Genomic DNA, 22,297 nt, shown 5'->3' on the forward strand with positions numbered 1-22,297 from the left:
TTGGTGTTAGGACAGAGTGGGTTGGCTATTAGTGTTAGGACAGAGTGGGAAGGCTATTGGTGTTAGGACAGAGTGGGTTGGCTATTAGTGTTAGGACAGAGTGGGAAGGCTATTGGTGTTAGGACAGAGTGGGAAGGCTATTAGTGTTAGGATAGAGTGGGAAGGCTATTGGTGTTAGGGCAGAGTGGGAAGGCTATTGGTGTTAGGGCAGAGTGGGTTGGCTATTAGTGTTAGGACAGAGTGGGAAGTCTATTAGTGTTAGGGTAGAGTGGGTTGGCTATTGGTGTTAGGGCAGAGTGAGAAGGCTATTGGTGTTAGGACAGAGTGAGAAGGCTATTGGTGTTAGGGCAGAGTGGGTTGGCTATTAGTGTTAGGACAGAGTGGGAATGCTATTGGTGTTAGGGTAGAGTGGGTTGGCTATTAGTGTTAGGACAGAGTGGGAAGGCTATTGGTGTTAGGACAGAGTGGGTTGGCTCTTAGTGTTAGGACAGAGTGGGTTGGCTCTTAGTGTTAGGACAGAGTGGGAAGGCTATTGGTGTTAGGGCAGAGTGGGAAGGCTATTAGTGTTAGGACAGAGTGGGTTGGCTATTAGTGTTAGGACAGAGTGGGGAGGCTATTGGTGTTAGGACAGAGTGGGTTGGCTCTTAGTGTTAGGACAGAGTGGGAAGGCTATTGGTGTTAGGGCAGAGTGGGAAGGCTATTAGTGTTAGGACAGAGTGGGTTGGCTATTAGTGTTAGGACAGAGTGGGGAGGCTATTGGTGTTAGGACAGAGTGGGTTGGCTATTAGTGTTAGGACAGAGTGGGAAGGCTATTGGTGTTAGGACAGAGTGGGAAGGCTATTAGTGTTAGGACAGAGTGGGTTGGCTATTAGTGTTAGGACAGAGTGGGGAGGCTATTGGTGTTAGGACAGAGTGGGTTGGCTATTAGTGTTAGGACAGAGTGGGGAGGCTATTGGTGTTAGGACAGAGTGGGTTGGCTATTAGTGTTAGGACAGAGTGGGAAGGCTATTGGTGTTAGGACAGAGTGGGTTGGCTATTAGTGTTAGGACAGAGTGGGAAGGCTATTGGTGTTAGGACAGAGTGGGTTGGCTATTAGTGTTAGGACAGAGTGGGAAGGCTATTGGTGTTAGGACAGAGTGGGTTGGCTATTAGTGTTAGGACAGAGTGGGAAGGCTATTGGTGTTAGGACAGAGTGGGAAGGCTATTAGTGTTAGGATAGAGTGGGAAGGCTATTGGTGTTAGGGCAGAGTGGGAAGGCTATTGGTGTTAGGGCAGAGTGGGAAGGCTATTGGTGTTAGGACAGAGTGGGTTGGCTATTAGTGTTAGGACAGAGTGGGAAGTCTATTAGTGTTAGGGTAGAGTGGGTTGGCTATTGGTGTTAGGGCAGAGTGAGAAGGCTATTGGTGTTAGGACAGAGTGAGAAGGCTATTGGTGTTAGGGCAGAGTGGGTTGGCTATTAGTGTTAGGACAGAGTGGGAAGTCTATTGGTGTTAGGGCAGAGTGGGAAGGCTATTGGTGTTAGGACAGAGTGAGAAGGCTATTGGTGTTAGGGCAGAGTGGGTTGGCTATTAGTGTTAGGACAGAGTGGGAAGGCTATTGGTGTTAGGGCAGAGTGGGAAGGCTATTGGTGTTAGGGCAGAGTGAGAAGGCTATTGGTGTTAGGACAGAGTGAGAAGGCTATTGGTGTTAGGACAGAGTGGGTTGGCTATTAAGTGTTAGGACAGAGTGGGAAGTCTATTAGTGTTAGGGTAGAGTGGGTTGGCTATTGGTGTTAGGACAGAGTGGGAAGTCTATTGGTGTTAGGACAGAGTGGGATGTCTATTGGTGTTAGGACAGAGTGGGAAGGCTATTGGTGTTAGGACAGAGTGGGAAGGCTATTGGTGTTAGGGCAGAGTGGGAAGGCTATTGGTGTTAGGACAGAGTGGGTTGGCTATTAAGTGTTAGGACAGAGTGGGAAGTCTATTAGTGTTAGGGTAGAGTGGGTTGGCTATTGGTGTTAGGGCAGAGTGAGAAGGCTATTAGTGTTAGGACAGAGTGGGAAGGCTATTGGTGTTAGGGCAGAGTGGGAAGGCTATTGGTGTTAGGACAGAGTGGGAAGGCTATTGGTGTTAGGGCCGAGTGGGAAGGCTATTAGTGTTAGGACAGAGTGGGAAGGCTATTGGTGTTAGGGCAGAGTGGGAAGGCTATTGGTGTTAGGGCAGAGTGGGAAGGCTATTGGTGTTAGGGCAGAGTGGGAAGGCTTTATAGCATATGTGTCAAACTCATTCCATTGAGGGACAAGTGTCTGCGGGTTATCGCTCCTCCCTTGTACTTGATTGATGAATTAAGTTCAGTAATTAATAAAGATCTCCCCTCACCTTGTTGTCTCGGTCTTAGTTCAAAAGAAAAGGAGAAAAAAACCCGCAGACACTAGGCCCTTCATGGAATGAGTTTGACACCCCTGCTTTAGTGTGATGGGACTACAGTGGGCGTTTAGATCTGTGTGTGGAAGCCACTGCCACTGTGATTTGTCCCACGACCTCTAGCACAAACTATAATCTTCCCTCCTAAGAACTAGTGATTCAGTTGTAAGTACAGGCAGGATTTATTTTGTGGGGTGTGAATATTTTGACCACTGTGAGGTACGATGGTATAACTTTATTGGTTCTGGCGTCATTGCTTCCAGCTATACAAAACATTTAGATGCAGTATGGTGAAGGCCAACTGTTGAATGATGACCTCTAATCTAAGGGATGACCATGTAATTCGGAATTAGAATACAAGAATGGACATGAATCTTCTTATGGCTGGATAAAGGTCAGCCATTTTGGTCTGGGAGTTGGTCAACTATGGCCTGCCAGTGCTGTGATATTATGTGTAATAATTTTATCTGCACTATATGTTCGTTATCTAGCTAGCTAGCTAGCCAGCCAGTTTTAGAGGAATGATTCCATCACTTTTTCAAATGAACTACCAATATCCCAACATTCCTTTCAAACAATGAGGTCAATCCACAGCTGTCACGTATACTCCCTCTCCGGCCTCTAGGTCATCAGGCTGCTGATTATTCAACACACCTGTTACCATCGTCTCGCGCACCTGCGCCTCATGACACTCACCTGGACTCACCTCCTTGATTATCTTCCCTATATCTGTCACTCCCCTGGGTTCTTTCCTCGGGTGTTATTGACTCTGTTTTCATGTCGGGGCATTGTTTATGTTACGTGTTTATTGTTTCATTTATTAAAACACTCACTCCCTGAACTTGCTTCCTGACTCTCAGCGCACTCGTTACAACAGCCATACAGTGGCTCAAATCAAATCAAATCAAATGGATTTATATAGCCCTTCGTACATCAGCCGATATATCAAAGTGCTGTACAGAAACCCAGCCTAAAACCCCAAACAGCAAGCAATGCAGGTGTAGAAGACGGTGGCTAGGAAAAACTCCCTAGAAAGGCCATAACCTAGGAAGAAACCTAGAGAGGAACCAGGCTATGAGGGGTGGCCAGTCCTCTTCTGGCTGTGCCAGGTGGAGATTATAACAGAACATGGCCAAGATGTTCAAATGTTTATAAATGACCAGCAAGGGCAAACAATAATAAGCACAGGCAGAACAGTTGAAACTGGAGCAGCAGCACAGCCAGGTGGACTGGGGACAGCAATGAGTCATCATAGTAGTAGTCTTGAGGCATGGTCCTAGGGCTCAGGTCCTCCGAGAGAGAGAAAGAAAGAGAGAAAGAGAGAATTAGAGAGAGCATACTTAAATTCACACAGGACACCTGATAAGACAGGAGAAGTACTCCAGATATAACAAACTGACCCTAGCCCCCCGACACATAAACTACTGCAGCATAAATACTGGAGGCTGAGACAGGAGGGGTCAGGAGACACTGTGGCCCAACCGATGATACCCCCGGACAGGGCCAAACAGGAAGGATATAACCCCACCCACTTTGCCAAAGCACAGCCCCCACCACTAGAGGGATATCTTCAACCACCAACTTACCATCCTGAGACAAGGTCGAGTATAGCTCACAAAGATCTCCGCCACGGCACAACCCAAGGGATGTGCCAACCCAAATCAGTTGATTATAGGACCTAGACAAGTTGTAAATGCAACAAGTACTGATCTTGTATCATATAATAGCACTCACAGCTTTCCGATAAAACAAAATGTTGACATATATTATAGAGGCTATTTATACAGAAGATTTTTATTAAATTAGTAAACTGTATTTATAATAAATTATCTGACAATATTTTAAGTTGACAATAATTCTATTACACTATTTTTGATGTATCAAATGCCTTACTTTTATTTTCTTCCATAAGTAAAATGAGTGAGGTGTTCTCTCATTTGAGTCTGGAAGTAGCTAGCAAGCTAGCCAATTTTAGCCAGTTAGCTTCGGTGCTTGGCTGCCGTTGTGAGGTGAGAACCCTCGGCCCAACCCTACTCCTCAGCCAGAGCGTCCAGTGTGTACTCTGAACGCTCTGAGAAGAAAACTCTGACAATGTTCTCTGCACGTACTCTGGCACTCTAGAGTGAATTGACGAACACACCCAGAATGTTGTGGCCCCACCTACCCGTGGGGAAAACTACCTGTGGTTAACTAGGTTACCCCACTGACTCACTGCATAAACTTCACCTTTTCCAACTGCAATTTTCTTGTTGTGTGCATTTCTTGTTGTGTGCATCTACATTTAAGAAAACTACATGGCTAAAGATAACTTTTGAACATTTTCTGCAACCCTAGCTTCCTCATAGACTTAGAAAAGCATCGTAATAAAGCATAATACTGCTTTTAAAAAAGCATCATGTTCTTGCAGCCACGTGAGTGAGTGCTAGCTAGCTACCGACCAGAACGTTAAGCTAGCCAAGACCAACAACACAAACAAATGGACTATACAGCTACAAGTAGTGAGTGGAGTTACAAACAGACTGTACTAAATGTTTCCCCCCACATTTACACTACATAACCAACAGTATGTGGAGAACTGCTCGTCGAAACATCTCTTTCCAAACTCATGGGAGTTAATATGGATTTGGTCCCCCTTTGCTGCTATAACAGCCTCCACTCTTCTGGGAAGGCTTTCCATTAGATGTTGGAACATTGCCGCAGGGACTTGCTCCCAATTAGCCACAAGAGTATTAGTGAGGTCGGGCACTGATGTTTTGGGCGATTAGGCCTGGCTCACAGTCGAGCCAGGCCTATCATCCCAAAGGTGTTCATCCCAAAGGTGTTCAATGGGAGTCAGGGCTCTGTGCATGTCAGTCAAGTTCTTGACTGGCCTGCAGCTGCTAGGCCATGGAAACCCATTTCACAAAGCTCTCAGACAAACAGTTATTGTGCTGACATTGTTTCCAGAGGCAGTTTGGAACTCGGTAGTGAGTGTTGCAACCGAGAACAGACGATTTTTATGCTCTATTCGCTTCAGCACTCAGTGGTCCCGTTCTGTATGGCCTACCACTTCGCGGCTGAGCCATTGTTAGACATTTCCACTTCAACAATATACAGCACTTACAGTTGACCGGGGCAGCTCTAGCAGGACAGAAATTTGACGAACTGACTTGTTGGAAAGGTGGCATTTTATGACGGTGACACGTTGAAAGTGAAATCTCTTCAGTAAGGCCATTCTACTACCAATTTTATTCAATGGAGATTTCATGGCTGTGTGCTTGATTTTATACACCTGTCAGCAATGGGTGTGTCTGAAATAACCCAATCCACTAACTTGAAGGCGTGTCCACATAGTTTTGTATATATATAGTTTAGCTACAGTACTAGATACGTGTAGCCTACTTGGACACTGGGTCACCACATTTCCCACTTTCCCCACGCCTAATAGCCTGAAGCCACAGGACTCTTCTCGTCAGCTCTTTTCCTCACGTGGGAGCATTTCCAACCATAGGCCTGTATTTTTTTTAACCTATTTACTACATTGAACAACACAGCAGCTTTTCGGCTTTGTTTCGTTATTTCTGTTGAACTTAAAAATCCATGTGCTCTTTTACAATGGGGGTCAAATGGGAAAAATAATGTTTGTTTTCCCCCATTTCTGGCAGTGGTCGAGGGCAATTCCTTTTTATGACGTGAATATCGACTTGGAGTATATGGCTGCTATTTCCACCCCGTTATTGGCACTTTGAGGGTTTATGAAATAGCCGCTGTAGTAATTTAGTAGGATGTCGTATGGGTATGACTGCCCTGGCAAAACTGTATGTTAATGGGTGACTATCTATAGGCCAAGTAGAATGGTTGAAGGGGAACAACTCTAGCTAGCTGCTATATAGTACCTCAAGGCACGGCTTGCACTTGTAATCCACACAAGCAAGGTTATTCACAAGAAAGAGAAGATCGAAAAAAAGAGGAAGGAATCATGTCTTTATCGCTCCCTCACTCTGAGTCAACACAGGGGAAGAGGAACTTTGCACAGTGGGCCACTTTAATCTACATCAAATGATTTGAGTTCTGTTATTTACAGAGCTTCCGCACTTCTAGGGTAAACATCCCCATTTTGCATTCCACTTTTTTTTTTTTTTGTATATTGGATTTATTTATTTTTCCCCTGTCGGCGGCGTTCCCCGTTTATTACGCCAATCTGCCTTTCTTCTCCTCTCTCCTTTATCTCTGAAGAGTCTGAGTACTCTATAAGCTGCCTTGGCTGTGACGTGCCACGGCACTCAATTCAATTTATATCGCTGACTGCTGCTGCGGCGGCACATGGAAGAGGGGAGCTTGACGTTCCACCCAGGCAGACAGCACAGCAGCAGGGCAGTCTGACACCTTAAAAAGGGTCCGGCCTCATGACGGCTCCATGTGGCGCAGTCACCCATGACTCCACTGGAAAATGAGCGTCTCTTTGAGCAGGCCTGACAGACGTAGCTTGGGCATAATGTGCCAGTGTGGTGGCTGGGGTTGAGGCTGACGCCTTCACAAAGTGTCGGGGACCAGAAGCTTAGCTCGACACCATAGTGCTCTGACGGCTAAGCCGCTCCCATTCAAGTCCCCCAATTAGGTACTCTCCGGGTGATATCTTTGTGGGAAAGGACCATCTCTTTTTAGTGTGCTGCCGATATCCCCAGTCACTAAGTGCACACCTGCACAGCGCTCAGGGCTTAATAAGGCACAGAGAGCCTGAGCTCGAGAAGAGTTGGAGATGAATTACATGAAGGTTTTACAGTCGCTGTATTAGGTTTCATGAATTGATACTGGCACAGCAGCCAAGGATAGTCATTTTATACTGCAAACTAATATGTCCTGTGCCCTTGAGAATTATCTTGGTATGAGTTAAGTGACTTGCTCAAGGGCACAACGGCAGGCAATGGCATCTAGGATTTGATACTAGCAACCGGCCAGTTACCAGCTCATTTCCCATCGGATCCGGGATTCGAACTGGCAACCCTCACTGGCTCACGTCTCTAACCGCTAGGCTACCTGCCTTCCGAGTCTGCAGTAGAGGTGGACACAGGAGTGAAAATTCATTCCTGTCCCATCTTGTCCTGTCAAATGTTTGCCCGTACGGTCCTGTACTGATATAATAAATAACTTCCTCCATTAGCTGCTGGTCTGACTGTCCACCGCCCTGTGTGTGAGTAGCCATAGCAACTGCGTCGTTGCCTGCTGCTCAGCGATCATGAGACAGTTGCTTGCATACACAGCTGATAACAACCACATTAAGAGATTTTGGCAATGAAGGCAGCCCTTCTACTTACCCAGAGTCGGATAAATGAATGGATATGTGTTAATGTGTATGTCTCCGTGTGCACTTTGAAGGAACAATTGGGCTTGACTGGTAACGTGGTTGGTAGTAGAGCCGCTATGCCGCTTCAGGCCTCTTGTCCCTCTCTCTGGGTGGTATGTGATTAAACAGCAGCATTTTTTACAAGCCGTGTATTCGGTTCCTTCGTTGTCAAAGACAACTCTATCAAATTTAGCCAAAACATTGCTCTTTCCTTTTAATGGCTCTGTGAGTGATGGTTCCTGCAACGAGATGATGCAATTCCTCTCTTGAAGCCTTCATCATTCACTCGTTAAGCATCTGAGGTAAAGGAGTGACTGGTGAGTACAACTGGAGGGAGGCAAAACAGTGAGCCTACAGAAGGGGGATGGGGGAAATGACCATTTAATTTGAATATATTTTTATTAAGTAAACTATATTAGGCCTACACACTTTTTTAAATGAAATGCTCCACACATATATACTGAACAAAAAATATAAACGCAACATGTAAATTGTTGGTCCCATGTTTTATGAGCTGAAATAAAAGGTCCCAGAAATGTTCCATACACACATGAAGCTTATTTCTCTAAAATTGTGCACAAATTTGTTTACATCCGTGTTAGTGAGCATTTCATCTTTGCCAATTTAATCCATCCACCTGACAGGTGTGGCCTTTCAAGAAGCTTATTAAAAAACATGATCATTACACATATTACGCAGGAATGTCCACCAGAGCTGTTGCCAGAGAATTGAATGATCATTTCTCTACCATAAGCCGCCAAAACAACGTTTTAGAGAATTTGGCACTATGACCAACCGGCCTCACAACCGCAGACCACGTGTAACCATACCAGCCCAGGAGGAGTATTTCTGTCTGTAATAAAACATGGCTCCCAAGTGGGTGGGTCTATCGATTTATAGCCCTTCCTGTATTGCCCATTCCTGTGGACTTTCGATCCTGTCCCGTAATGTCCCGAACTTGACTTCACTCCCATTCCTGCCAGAATCCCCCAGGACCCACAAGGGAGTCCTTTTCCCTTATCAACCTCTAGTCTGCAGGACAGTTCTCAGAATGGAACAAAAAGCACTAGCCTCCAGACAGTATTAGCCAAAGACCTTTTTTATAGAGTGAGACTGGACATATACCGTGGTGGAAAAAGTACCCAATTGTCATACTTGAGTAAAAGTAAAGATACCTTTAATAGAATATGACCCAAGTAAAAGTGAAAGTCACCCAGTAAAATACTACTTGAGTAAAAGTCGAAAAGTATTTGGTTTTAAATATACTTAAGTATCAAAAGTAAATGTAATTGCTCAAATATACTTAAGTATCAAAAGTAAAAGTAAAAGTATATATAATTTCAAATTCCTAATATTAAGGAAACCAGACGGCACTATTTTCTTGTTATTTTAATGTAGGGATAGGCTGTGGCACATTTCAACACTTCATTTACAAACGAAGCATTTGTGTTTAGTGAGTCCGCCAGATCAGAGGCAGTAGGGATGACCAGGGATGTTCTCTTGATAAGTGTGTGAAATGGATCATTCTGTCCTGCTAAGCATTCACAATGTAACAAGTACTCTTGGGTGTCAGGGGAAATGTATTTTCTATAGAAATGTAGTGAAGCAAAAGTAAAAGTTGTCAAAAATATAAATAGTAAAGTGCAGATACCCCAAAAAGCTACTTAAGTAGAACTTTCAAGTGTTTTTACTTAAGTACTTTACACCACTGTAAACTGTAAGTCCTAGCATGAGACAGAGAGCATGTGTATCCAGGCACAGCCACTCATTGGCCCCTGAGGAGTCCGTCCCCGCACCCAGTTCGACCACATACCACAGAAAGTCATCCTTTATCCCGCTCACATTGACTTCTTTCTAGCTCTAATAAAGAGAAGGCACTTGCCCCCCCCCCCCCCCCCCCAGATGAATTTCATCACCTGACAAGGTGTTTGCCCTGCTGATCAGATTGCTCTTGCTCCTCTAGATCCTCTTTTCTTTCCTCTGCTCTATGTATCCCAGAGCCCCCTCCCTCCCTCCCTCCCTCCCTCCCTCTCGCTCTCTTTCTTTCGATCCTCACTTGCTCTGTCTCTCTCTCTACCCATCCTCCTCTCTCTCTCTCTCCCTCCCTCCCTCTCGCTCTCTTTCTTTCGATCCTCACTTGCTCTGTCTCTCTCTCTACCCATCCTCTCTCTCACCCTCCCTCCCTCTCGCTCTCTTTCTTTCGATCCTCACTTGCTCTGTCTCTCTCTCTACCCATCCTCCTCTCTCTCACCCTCCCTCCCTCTCGCTCTCTTTCTTTCGATCCTCACTTGCTCTGTCTCTCTCTCTACCCATCCTCCTCTCTCTCACCCTCCCTCCCTCTCGCTCTCTTTCTTTCGATCCTCACTTGCTCTGTCTCTCTCTCTACCCATCCTCCTCTCTCTCACCCTCCCTCCCTCTCGCTCTCCTTCTTTCGATCCTCACTTGCTCTGTCTCTCTCTCTACCCATCCTCCTCTCTCTCTCACCCTCCCTCCCTCTCGCTCTCCTTCTTTCGATCCTCACTTGCTCTGTCTGTCTCTCTACCCATCCTCCTCTCTCTCACCCTCCCTCCCTCCCTCCCTCTCGCTCTCTTTCTTTCGATCCTCACTTGCTCTGTCTCTCTCTCTACCCATCCTCCTCTCTCTCTCTCACCCTCCCTCCCTCTCGCTCTCCTTCTTTCGATCCTCACTTGCTCTGTCTCTCTCTCTACCCATCCTCCTCTCTCTCACCCTCCCTCCCTCTCGCTCTCTTTCTTTCGATCATCACTTGCTCTCTCTCTCTCGCTCCCCTTTTTTCTATCTTTTTTTATTTAACCTGGCAAGTCAGTTAAGACTTTCCTGGAGTAATTGTGATGGATCTGAAAGTGCTTAGCTTTGTGAACAGCGGTATGTTTATCGAAAAGAGATTCTACAGACGCCTTTCGTTCACATCCTTTGATTATGATTTCAGAGATTAAAGACCGAAGCCGATTGTAAAAGCTTTGTGATTCAGAGGTCTCAGAGTGAACATGGTTTTAATGCAGATTTACGGAGCAAGTTTTGGACCACACTCACAGTGACCCATGTGCCTGTCTGGCTCATTTCTCCCTCTTTCCCTCTCTGGCTCGGGTCTCTGAGACATCAGGCTCTTTCCCTCTCTGGCTCGGGTCTCTGAGACATCAGGCTCTTTCCCTCTCTGGCTCGGGTCTCTGAGACATCAGGCTCTTTCCCTCTCTGGCTCGGGTCTCTGAGACATCAGGCTCTTTCCCTCTCTGGCTCGGGTCTCTGAGACATCAGGCTCTTTCCCTCTCTGGCTCGGGTCTCTGAGACATCAGGCTCTTTCCCTCTCTGGCTCGGGTCTCTGAGACATCAGGCTCTTTCCCTCTCTGGCTCGGGTCTCTGAGACATCAGGCTCTTTCCCTCTCTGGCTCGGGTCTCTGAGACATCAGGCTCTTTCCTCTTTTTGCTTTTGGTCAGTTTGCATGCAGATTGGAGATGGGGAATAGATCAAAAGCGGAATGGATGAGCTGGTTTGCAAGATCCCCCCAGCCTTAGCGGATTTCAAGGCTGACTGAGACTTTGTATGGGTGGGTGGGTGTGTGTGTGCGTGTGTGTATGCGCGTGTGCGCACTTCGCATATGTGTGTGTGTTGTTGTCTTTCTGTCACCCTACACTATGCTGTCCTTTTAGGCGCCAGGGCTTAGCAGCAGAGCCACTCTAGTAGAAACATGGCAGTATGGCCAATACACAGACCGGTGTGTGTGTGTTGTTGTCTTTCTGTCACCCTACACTATGCTGTCCTTTTATGCGCCAGGGCTTAGCAGCAGAGCCACTCTAGTAGAAACATGGCAGTATGGCCAATACACAGACCGGTGTGTGTGTGTTGTTGTCTTTCTGTCACCCTACACTATGCGGTCCTTTTAGGCGCCAGGGCTTAGCAGCAGAGCCACTCTAGTAGAAACATGGCAGTATGGCCAATACACAGACCGGTGTGTGTGTGTTGTTGTCTTTCTGTCACCCTACACTATGCTGTCCTTTTATGCGCCAGGGCTTAGCAGCAGAGCCACTCTAGTAGAAACATGGCAGTATGGCCAATACACAGACCGGTGTGTGTGTGTTGTTGTCTTTCTGTCACCCTACACTATGCAGTCCTTTTAGGCGCCAGGGCTTAGCAGCAGAGCCACTCTAGTAGAAACATGGCAGTATGGCCAATACACAGACCGGTGTGTGTGTGTTGTTGTCTTTCTGTCACCCTACACTATGCTGTCCTTTTAGGCGCCAGGGCTTAGCAGCAGAGCCACTCTAGTAGAAACATGGCAGTATGGCCAATACACAGACCGGTGTGTGTGTGTTGCCCGGTACTAGTGTTTCCTCCATACATGCTCCAAGGAGAGGCAGGGACCCTCAGTCAGCTGCATCCTGTAGCACTTTATTTAACCGCTGTCTCCTACTAAGACCTGGTCCCTGTCCATTCCCCGTTTCTGTGTGGCCCAAGAATGGATCCAGAGAGAGAGAGACAGAAAAGAGACATTTGCTGAACAATCCTGGTTTTTAAGGGACAGTGGTTGGGAGGGCATCGTGTGTGTGTGTGTGTCTGTGTGTGTGTGTGTGTGTGTGTGTGTGTGTGTGTGTGTGTGTGTGTGTTTGTGTGTGTGCCTGCGCGTGTGTAGAAGGGGGAATGGCCCGCGGCTCAGACGTGCGCTTTGAAGTGCTCAGGCGGCCGCTCGGCTCCCTCTATCAAACCAGCGCTGGTGCTCGTTATACCAACGGAGAAGGTGACGCCGCGGCCACCGCACTGGTAATACCATAGAATGAATGTGGGAAACAGGCTTTTGCATCATGGAACTAACAACAAATGTTTTTGTTCGCCTGGTAGGCGTTACAAATTGAAATTTTGATTGTATTGAAAGGTCAAGTCGTGAAAGCACATAAACGAGCCTGACCTTTTGGGCTGGCCTTTCCTTGACTGGTGTGGTCATTACTAGAGCGGCAACATAACAAAGCCAAGACAGCCACGCGCACACACACACACACACACACACGTAGAACGCCTTTATTCTCTATAGCATACATTTCCCCTAGAGGTTGTTGAGATAACATTATCGTTTTATGACTTGCGCTATTTTGATTTAGAGCTCTCTTCATTATGCGAAGCAAAGTGCACATCTCTGTGTTAGCAAGGCAGCGTTTATTTATGCAGTGATCCACCATTCTGCTCATTGGGAGATGCAGTTCTACAGGCACACCTGGAACCTGTTCAATAGGGAACACCGTACCAAGCATCTCTTACTGGACAAGTTCAAATAGAACCTCTCTTTCCATTCTGTGCTGAATGAACATGACCCTTTTTAAAGAAGGGTGAGATAGCTAGCATCACACAGCTCCTCTGGAAAACCACATCATGCACATCTCCTCTGACGCATGCACGCACACACACACACACACACACACACACACACACACACACACACACACACACACACACACACACACACACACACACACACACACACACACACACACACACACACACACACACACACACACACACACACATCCACCATCAAAACCCAAATCCTTTAGCTACAGAGCAACGGCTTGGTGTCTACATTACCCTACAAGATACTGGTGGTGTAGCAGTACGCATGATATACGTATTTGTCAGAACACAGCCCTGCCAGGTCCTAATGGCTCTGCTGCGTTTTTCAAACGGAAATCTAAGAACGGTGTCTTTCCCTTGAGCAAGGGCCCTTATCTTGGGCCTATACGCTGTAATTTCAGGTGCCAGAATGAGCCCGGGGGTAATCCCTCACACACGCCATGCCGCTTCCCTGCTCTCTTCCTCTCTTCCTCACACCTTTCCATTGATTTGCTCTCTTCCTTTTCTCCCTGCACTCTGCTCTGGTTCTTCAGTAAATGACTGCCACTCCTGACTAGGACACTAATCTCCTCCTCTCCTCTCGCTATCGCAGCTCACACTTCTCCTGAGGAGTCACTGTGGAGAAAACAGCTCAACCCGAATTAAACATGAAGGTGTAGAGAGGCAGTTAGCTCAATTAGCATTTGAAGATGTTCTATAGCTGTGCAGTAGGACTATTATTCTACCGTCTCAGAGCACAGGAAAAAGGGGGTTGAGAGAACTCAATTTGGAACGCTTTTTGCTTAAGCACTGTCTTTTAAGTGTGTTTTTTAATTTATTTTTATTTTAAGGGTTGGGATTCGACATCATTGGATCTTCATTTTGTGGTGTATAGACGCAGGATGGGGATTGAGTGAGCACCATGTTGTGCTTCGGCAAGATCGATCGGAACTCTCTCTCCACCCCGGGGAAAGGTTCTTGCAACACACCCGAGAACCAAAAGGATCACTTGTAAACACCATGTGACGAACGAGCTAGAAGGAAAATAACTTGTTGCTTGACTCTGACGTTACAGTGTATGTAACTGTATGTGAGGTGCACTGAGAGACATTGGTCATATTTCCGATTCATCGTACTCCATTTTAATTAGCAGGATATGGGCGCCACTTAAACAGTAGTTACTCCCATTTACCTTGGCCGGTCCTCATGTCATGTTCTTGATTGTTTGAAAGGGCTGTTTTTAGTGCCACGCAAATGTTTTGTTAAAGTCAGACGGGCAGCATTGACAAGTGAGGACATTGAACTGTTTAGATTGGCAGATAAATTGTGTGTGCAGTACATGTATCGAATTGTCAACGTGTGGCAACAAACAGCTAAAGAACCATCATTTAAGGTTTTCTTAACCCCACTGGGTTAAAGCCCAGGCATCAGCTCTGGGAGCTTACATGAGTTCTCAGGTGTCAGGCAAGGAGTCTAATAAGACGAGCGTAAGGTCGTTCAAATGGAATTGAATTTGTCACGTACACATGGTTAGCGGATGTTAATGCGAGTGTAGCGAAATGCTTGTGCTTCTGGTTCCGACCATGCAGTAGTATCTAACAAGTAATCTAACTGAACAATTTCACAACAACTACCTTATACACACAAGTGTAAAGGAATGAATAAGAATATCTACATAAAAATATATGAATGAGCGATGGCCGAACGGCATAGGCAAGATGCAGTAGATGGTATAGAGTACAGTATATACATATGAGATGAGTAATGTAGGGTATGTAAACATTATATAAAGTGGCATTGTTTAAAGTGGCTAGTGATACATTTATTACATACATTTTTCATTATTAAAGTGGCTAGAGAGGAGTCAGTATGTTGGCAGGAGCCACTCAATGTTAGTGATGGCTGTTTAACAGTCTGATGGCCTTTGAGATAGAAGCTGTTTTTCAGTCTCTCGGTCCCAGCTTTGATGCACCTGTACTGACCTCGCCTTCTGGATGGTAACGGGGTGAACAGGCAGTGGCTCGGGTGGTTGATGTCCTTGATGATCTGTTTGGCCTTCCTGTGACATCGGGTGGTGTAGGTGTCCTGGAGGGCAGGTAGTTTGCCCCCAAACCACTTCTGTCACATAGACACACTAGTATATACAGTATATGTACGCTATGATCAGATCAGATCTGGCTTGTATGTGTTTTGTATGTGTGTGTTTAAAGTGTGTGTTTATGGGTAGGTGTACGGTCTCACTTGTGTCTCATCTCTACAGTGTTTGTGCAAGCTGCTGTGCGCTGCATTCCCTATTGTCATAGCTAGCTGAGTTGAGCAGGGGGCCACACTCAGAGCAGTTCCTCCCTGTTGGCGGATGCCTGGGTTCTCTTCCTGCTCCCACACACCCACGCACTCACACAAATGCACACACACACACACACACACACACACACACACACACACACACACACACACACACACACACACACACACACACACACACACACACACACACACACACACACACACTCAGCCCCTCTATTTCTGTCCCGGGCAGCCTGTGCTGCCTCTCATTTACCCGTCCTTAACCGTCTGCCCTTCTCCTCACTCCCCTCTGCTCCGCCGCAGACCGCCCGTGCCTGGTGGTGCATTGCTGAGCGTTTGCCTTCCACTGCCTTCCACCACGTCTGTCTTACAGGGGAGATGCACTTGACAACTGATTGCACAAGCTGATTGCTGAACAACGTTCTGCAAGATCCCTGCAAGGTGCACATGTTATTCACCCCCCCCGCCTTAATTCCCGGAAGCCATCGGCAGCTAGCGCAGAGTTGTTACACCCCTGTTTGTATTCCATTTGTGTGTGCATGGTGCTGTCTCTCTCGTTCTCGTGCACCATGGAGGAGTACAACAAAGAGGAAATGGAACGTAAGATCTTTTGATCATATTCTCAGAGGAGATATCTGATTCCGGGAGTCTTTCGGTTTTTTCTCGTTTTTTTGGGTGGGGGGGGGGGGGGGGGTTGTTGCGCATCAGCAGTTCACTCTGGGAAGAATGCTAAACCTTTAGATGGAGTCTCTGATTATGTTAATAAGCATGTAGAAAGGACTGTCTGGATTTAGCCTTGGAAACGTGTCTTAGTCAAGTGAAGCTCAACGTCTTGAGAAAACAGCAAACCAGCAAGAATATTGTGAATGTATTGTATGCATCTCCTTGATTATATAGTTTTTGTAAGGATATGAATCAGTATTTCACAAGATAGATGCCAGTTGCTTCCAGATGATTCATAATATATTGTGAACAAAAATAACACAAAAATATGAAGCACAACATGCAACAAGTTCATATATAAGTGGTGTGGGGGCTGTGCTTTGGCAAAGTGGGTGGGGTTATATCCTTCCTGTTTGGCCCTGTCCGGGGGTGTCCTCGGATGGGGCCACAGTGTCTCCTGACCCCTCCTGTCTCAGCCTCCAGTATTTATGCTGCAGTAGTTTATGTGTCGGGGGGCTGGGGTCAGTTTGTTATATCTGGAGTACTTCTCCTGTCCTATTCGGTGTCCTGTGTGAATCTAAGTGTGCGTTCTCTAATTCTCTCCTTCTCTCTTTCTTTCTCTCTCTCGGAGGACCTGAGCCCTAGGACCATGCCCCAGGACTACCTGACATGATGACTCCTTGCTGTCCCCAGTCCACCTGGCCATGCTGCTGTTCCAGTTTCAACTGACCTGAGCCCTAGGACCATGCCCCAGGACTACCTGACATGATGACTCCTTGCTGTCCCCAGTCCACCTGGCCATGCTGCTGCTCCAGTTTCAACTTCCACCTGACTGTGCTGCTGCTCCAGTTTCAACTGTTCTGCCTTATTATTATTCGACCATGCTGGTCATTTATGAACATTTGAACATCTTGGCCATGTTCTGTTATAATCTCCACCCGGCACAGCCAGAAGAGGACTGGCCACCCCACATAGCCTGGTTCCTCTCTAGGTTTCTTCCTAGGTATTGGCCTTTCTAGGGAGTTTTTCCTAGCCACCGTGCTTCTACACCTGCATTGCTTGCTGTTTGGGGTTTTAGGCTGGGTTTCTGTACAGCACTTTGAGATATCAGCTGATGTACGAAGGGCTATATAAATAAATTTGATTTGATTTGATATAAAGAAATCAGTCAATTGAAATAAATGAATGAGGCCCTAATCTATAGATTTCACATGACTGGGAATACAGATATGCATCTGTTGGTCACAGATACCTTGAAAGGTAGGGGTGTGGATCAGAAAACCAGTCAGTATCTGATGTGACTATCATTTGTGTCATGCAGCACGACACATCTACTTTGCATAGAGTTGATCAGGCTGTTGATTGTGGCCTGTGGAATGTTGTCCCACCCCTCTTCAATGGCTGTGCGAAGTTACTGGATATTGGCGGGAACTGTAACACACTGTCGTACACGTCGATCCAAAGCATCCCAAACGTGCTCAATGGGTGACATGTCTGGTGAGCATGCAGGCCGTTTTCAGCTTCCAGGAATTGTGTACAGATCCTTTGCGACATGAGGCCGTGAATTATCATGCTGAAACATGAGGTGGTGGTGGCAGATGAAAGGCACGACAATGGGCCTCAGGATGTCGTCACGGTATCTCTGTGCGTTCAAATTGCCATCGATAAAATGCAATTGTGATCGTTGTCCGTAACTTATTCCTGCTTGTACCATAACCGCAACGCCACCATGGGACACCCTGTTCACAACGTTGACATCAGCAAACCGCTCGCCCACAGACGCCGTACACGCTGGTCTGTTGTGAAGCTGGTTGGCTGCCAAATTCTCTAAAATGACATTTGGAGCCGGGCTTATGGTAGAGAAATGAGCATTCAATTCTTTGGCAACAGCTTTGGTGGACATTCCTGCAGTCAGCATGCCAATTGCATGCTCCCTCAAAACTTTGTGTCATGTGACATAACTACACATTTTAGAGTGGCCTTTTATTGTCCCCGGTACAAGGTGCACCTGTGTAACGATCAAGTCTGTTTAATCAGCTTCTTGATATGCCACACCTGTCAGTTGGATGGAATTATCTTGGCAAAGGAGAAATGCTCACTAACAGAGATGTGAACAAATGTGTGCACAAAATGTATAGATATAGGCTTTTTGGGCATATGGAAAATATCTGGGATATATAAACATGGGACCAATGTCTTTACATGTTGCGTTCATATTTTTGTTCAGTATACTAGAAGGGATGGGTCTAGTGCATATGGAGGGCATTGTTATCGCACAGCCTTCAAGAAGCAATTTTGAGCACGCAATATGTACTATGTAAGTCACATATGCCATTTAGCAGTCAGTGTCAATCAGTATCAAGGAGTTTTGACATTTAAAGGCCTAGGCTATTATGTGTCAGTCAGTCAAATATAGGTGGTATAATGGTATCTCACTGCTTTGCACCGCGTGACAGTGAAAAGCAATAGCTACATAGTCAAACAAATCTATTTAGAAATGCACATCTTCACACACCAAACACACACATGCACACAAACATGCGCACGCGCACACACACACACACACACACACACACACACACACACACACACACACACACACACACACACACACACACACACACACACACACACACACACACAAACACACAGACATACAAATAAACACAGCTACTCTAATGCAGCCAGCCACTCACCGGCCATGGATTGATTGGTAGGGGATGATAAATTAACCAACACCTCAACAAAAGACGTTAAGCAGAGAGCCCAATGAACCATGCTGCTTTGTAATTACGATACCAAATGAAAAATTAGGCATGATGTAGCACCGCCACTGAGTGACATGTGTGTTGGGGTGGGTACAGGCAAGATGGGATGACCATACAAGGCCCTGCTGGAGGTGTGCAAGGAGAAGTGGTGGAGGGGCGCCAGCCGAGCTCTAATGAGGACATTGGCTCGCTTCAGAGAATTGGGTGTAATTGAGCTAAAGAAAACATTCTGTTGTCTCCTGATTGAACACATGCCCCAATGTATTTCTTCAAGGAGCAGCATGTGTCTTTGTCCTTTATCTCGCGCTGCCTTTTCTCTCCCTCTCTCTTTCGCTGTCTCCCCCTCTTAAGGCTGACCTTAAGAGGGGGAGACTGGCTTCGGTGACACTGGTTGCAGATCAGAAGAGAGAGGATTGTCTGTTGGGCTAGTTTGATAGGTTGCCTGCTGCCTGGCCCTTTGATGAACTCTCTAACAGTTGTTTTCTTTTCTCTCTCTCTCTCTCTCTCTCTCTCTCTCTCTCTCTCTCTCTCTCTCTCTCTCTGTGTTGGCATGTGCATTGGCGCACATGTGTGTGTGTGTGTGTGTGTGTGTGTGTGTGTGTGTGTGTGTGTGTGCACGTGTGGGTATCTATATCCCCCTGGCAGATTGGCCAGTGGCACTCAGAGCAGGGCCTGTCCATGGAGAGGAAGCTTCCATCAATCAACGTGACAGACACTCTCTTCAACACCACCCTCACCATCACCACTATTCTGGTGAGTGAACCGTCACGGCAACACACTCCCAGTGACACACGTTCTGGACAATCCACTTGGTTTGTAATGGAGTGAGTGGTAGTGGGGTAGTATTCCTCCATACCACACCGTCACACTCAGAATGACATACACAGGACATGCAAGTGTACACTCCATGGTCACAATAGAGAGAGTGGTAGATAATAAAGTATGGTGGCGTAGTACTTCACCGTAGTAAATCACGCCGCCCTGTCACACCGTTACACCGGCACACTCCAAATGACAGGTACTGTATGTGCTGGATCACCCACTTGGTTTAGATATGGAGAGTGGTTGAAAATAAGGTGTAGTGGGGAGGTATTTCTCCATGGCACCTAAAACTGTCCTGTCATTCATAGAGTTGACGTCTCTGCCTTGAGGGCGAAAGGCAGGTAGCCTCGCTGTTAAGAGCGTTGGGTTACTAACCGAATCCCGAGCCGGTAAAAAAACAATCTGTCGAGGTGCCCTTGAGCAAGGCACTTAAACCTAATTGCTCCTGTAAGTCGCTCTGGATGAGAGCATCTGCTGAATGACTACAATGTAAATGTTGATTTGCCCCCCCGACTCTGAAGGTTTCATTGATGTAAATACAGTCTCATCCTCTATATACACTCAGGAAGGTGTATTGCTGGTGTGCTTAGCGGGCCGAGTTGTTTCGATACTCTCTGTAAGGCTATACGCTTAGCAATTAAAGATGTCACCCGTATTTGGCAGCAAATTTCCCGCGCATGGAGGAACGAGGCTATTGGTCTGGGGAGTAAATGAAGCTCTTCTCCTCTCCTCCCATTTGCACACCCTGCAGGGAGATCCTCTCTCTTCATTGAGCTAGGCCACACTGCTTTTCTGCAGGTCACTGAGGACTGTGGGAGTTTTTATGACTGAAAAACACTGGGGTTCAATATAGCCATTCATACAACAGATTCTGATTGGCTGAAACAGTGTTCTAGCTACACTGGTGTTCAATAGAGCCATGCTACTACTGGCTAGCCCTGCTAGCGCTTGCAGCAGTGCTGATTGTGTTCGTGCATTATGGTTAGCCAGAGAAATCCAAATTGTTCTCCCTCCCACCACTACTTGATGAATCAAAAGACAAGCCCAAAGTATCTTGTAAGGAGGGCCCAAGTGCCCGCAATGTTATTCGCAATGTCACACTTACTGGTTAAGAATGGAGTAGGAATAAAGTGTGTCTGTGTTAACCAGCGACTTGAGAAAAAGGTCTCATTGAGAATGATTGGGATTCAGGTGGAATGGTTCGGTTGGTTTCACCGACCGTGGGGGCTTCTTTAACAAATGAGAAGCTGTTACAACAGAGGCTGCGAGAGAGAGCGAGAGATTGGGGCGGGAGAATTGCGGCGGTCCGATCAAGCCGCTACGTGTTAATTTCGCTAGATATAGAGTCGTCCAGGCGAATTTCAAAAGCCACCTCAGGAGCAATTTCGTCGCTATCACAACTCATTCATCACGGCGTGATTGCTGTGTCGTGCTTTATCTCTGCCGGTGGGGGCGGGCTAGACTCTACAGTCTTGAGTGGCTGCAGCGCGGAACGGCACCAGGAGGAATCATCCTACACCTGTGGGTCTAACCCCTCCTGCAGATTGTTCCAGGACAGCTCCGCATCACTGTTACTGTGGCCTCTGTGTCTCTGAGAGCCGACGCAATACAGCAAACAACCTCCGGGGGAAAAAATGGTCTAATTGATTTTGAGCCTCCACAGATGCCAAACATGACCATGTAATCTCTCTGTTTGTTACCGATGTTTGGTTTTTCCATTCCTTTGGATGTTAGTGAAAGAAATACATGCCATAGCTCTTCCGCTGTGCCACCAGGAGAAGTGATATTTCTGAACTCCTGATTGCTCTGGGAAGATAATAGAGACTCTACTCTAAGTTGATTTGTTTTTAAGTCATTTTTGATTGGCTGGCTCAGGCCTCTTTAGGAGGGAGAGTGTCACCTTCAGGCTTCAGACCACAGTCACATGGTCAGTGAAGTGTAGTGTAATCCTAGTGTATGGTTGTTCAGGAGGGTCAGGGTTGATTATTCCCATCATCCTCTCTGCTCAGTCAGTGTGAGCAAAGATGGCCACCTGTCAAGGACTGACCCAAAGCACTGTACCTGATGCAGACCTGAGGTCAAATAGTATTTAAACCTTTAAAGCTGTGGAATCCTTAATGGGTAAACTGACCACGTCCATTTGGGATATTACAGCAACCCCCCCCCCCCCCCCCCCCGTACATTGAAAGCAGGTGCTTCCACACAGGTGTGGTCCCTGAGTTAATTAAGCAATTAACATCCCATCATGCTTAGGGTCATGTATAAAAATGCTGGGCAGGCCATTATTTTGGCTACCATGGCTACGTCCCCATAGGATGACAATGCCCTCCAATCCACAGGGGCACGAGTGGTCACTGAACGATTTAATGTGCATAAAAAACGACGTAAACCATAAGCTATGGCCGTCTGTCACCAGATCTCAAACCTATTGAACACTGAAATAGGAGATTCTGGAGCGTTTTCCACCACCATCAACAAAACACCAATTTATGGAATTTCTTGTGGAAGAATGTTGTTGCATCCCTCTAAAAGAGTTCCAGACACTTGTAGAATCTATGCCAAGGTGCATTGAAGCTGTTCTGGCTCGTGGTGGCCCAATGCCCTATCAAGACACTTGTTCCATTGGTTTATTTTAGCAGTTAACTGTATGTACTGCAATTTCTTTGGACCAAGATGC

At 46.5% G+C, this 22,297-nt stretch overlaps 1 protein-coding gene across 1 annotated transcript in view; it reads left to right on the forward strand.

Annotated features, from left to right (window-relative positions):
* Nucleotides 1–22,297, forward strand: part of LOC109887491 (glutamate receptor ionotropic, kainate 4) — a 435,871-nt gene that overhangs the window by 387,053 nt on the left and 26,521 nt on the right. Inside the window, exon 12 of the mRNA XM_031790434.1 lies at nt 19,444–19,551. Within this exon, the coding sequence (XP_031646294.1) occupies nt 19,444–19,551 (108 nt within the window). The remainder of the gene's footprint in view (nt 1–19,443; nt 19,552–22,297) is intronic.

The sequence above is a fragment of the Oncorhynchus kisutch genome, linkage group LG15, assembly GCF_002021735.2.
Source record: "Oncorhynchus kisutch isolate 150728-3 linkage group LG15, Okis_V2, whole genome shotgun sequence".
NCBI lineage: Eukaryota > Metazoa > Chordata > Actinopteri > Salmoniformes > Salmonidae > Oncorhynchus > Oncorhynchus kisutch.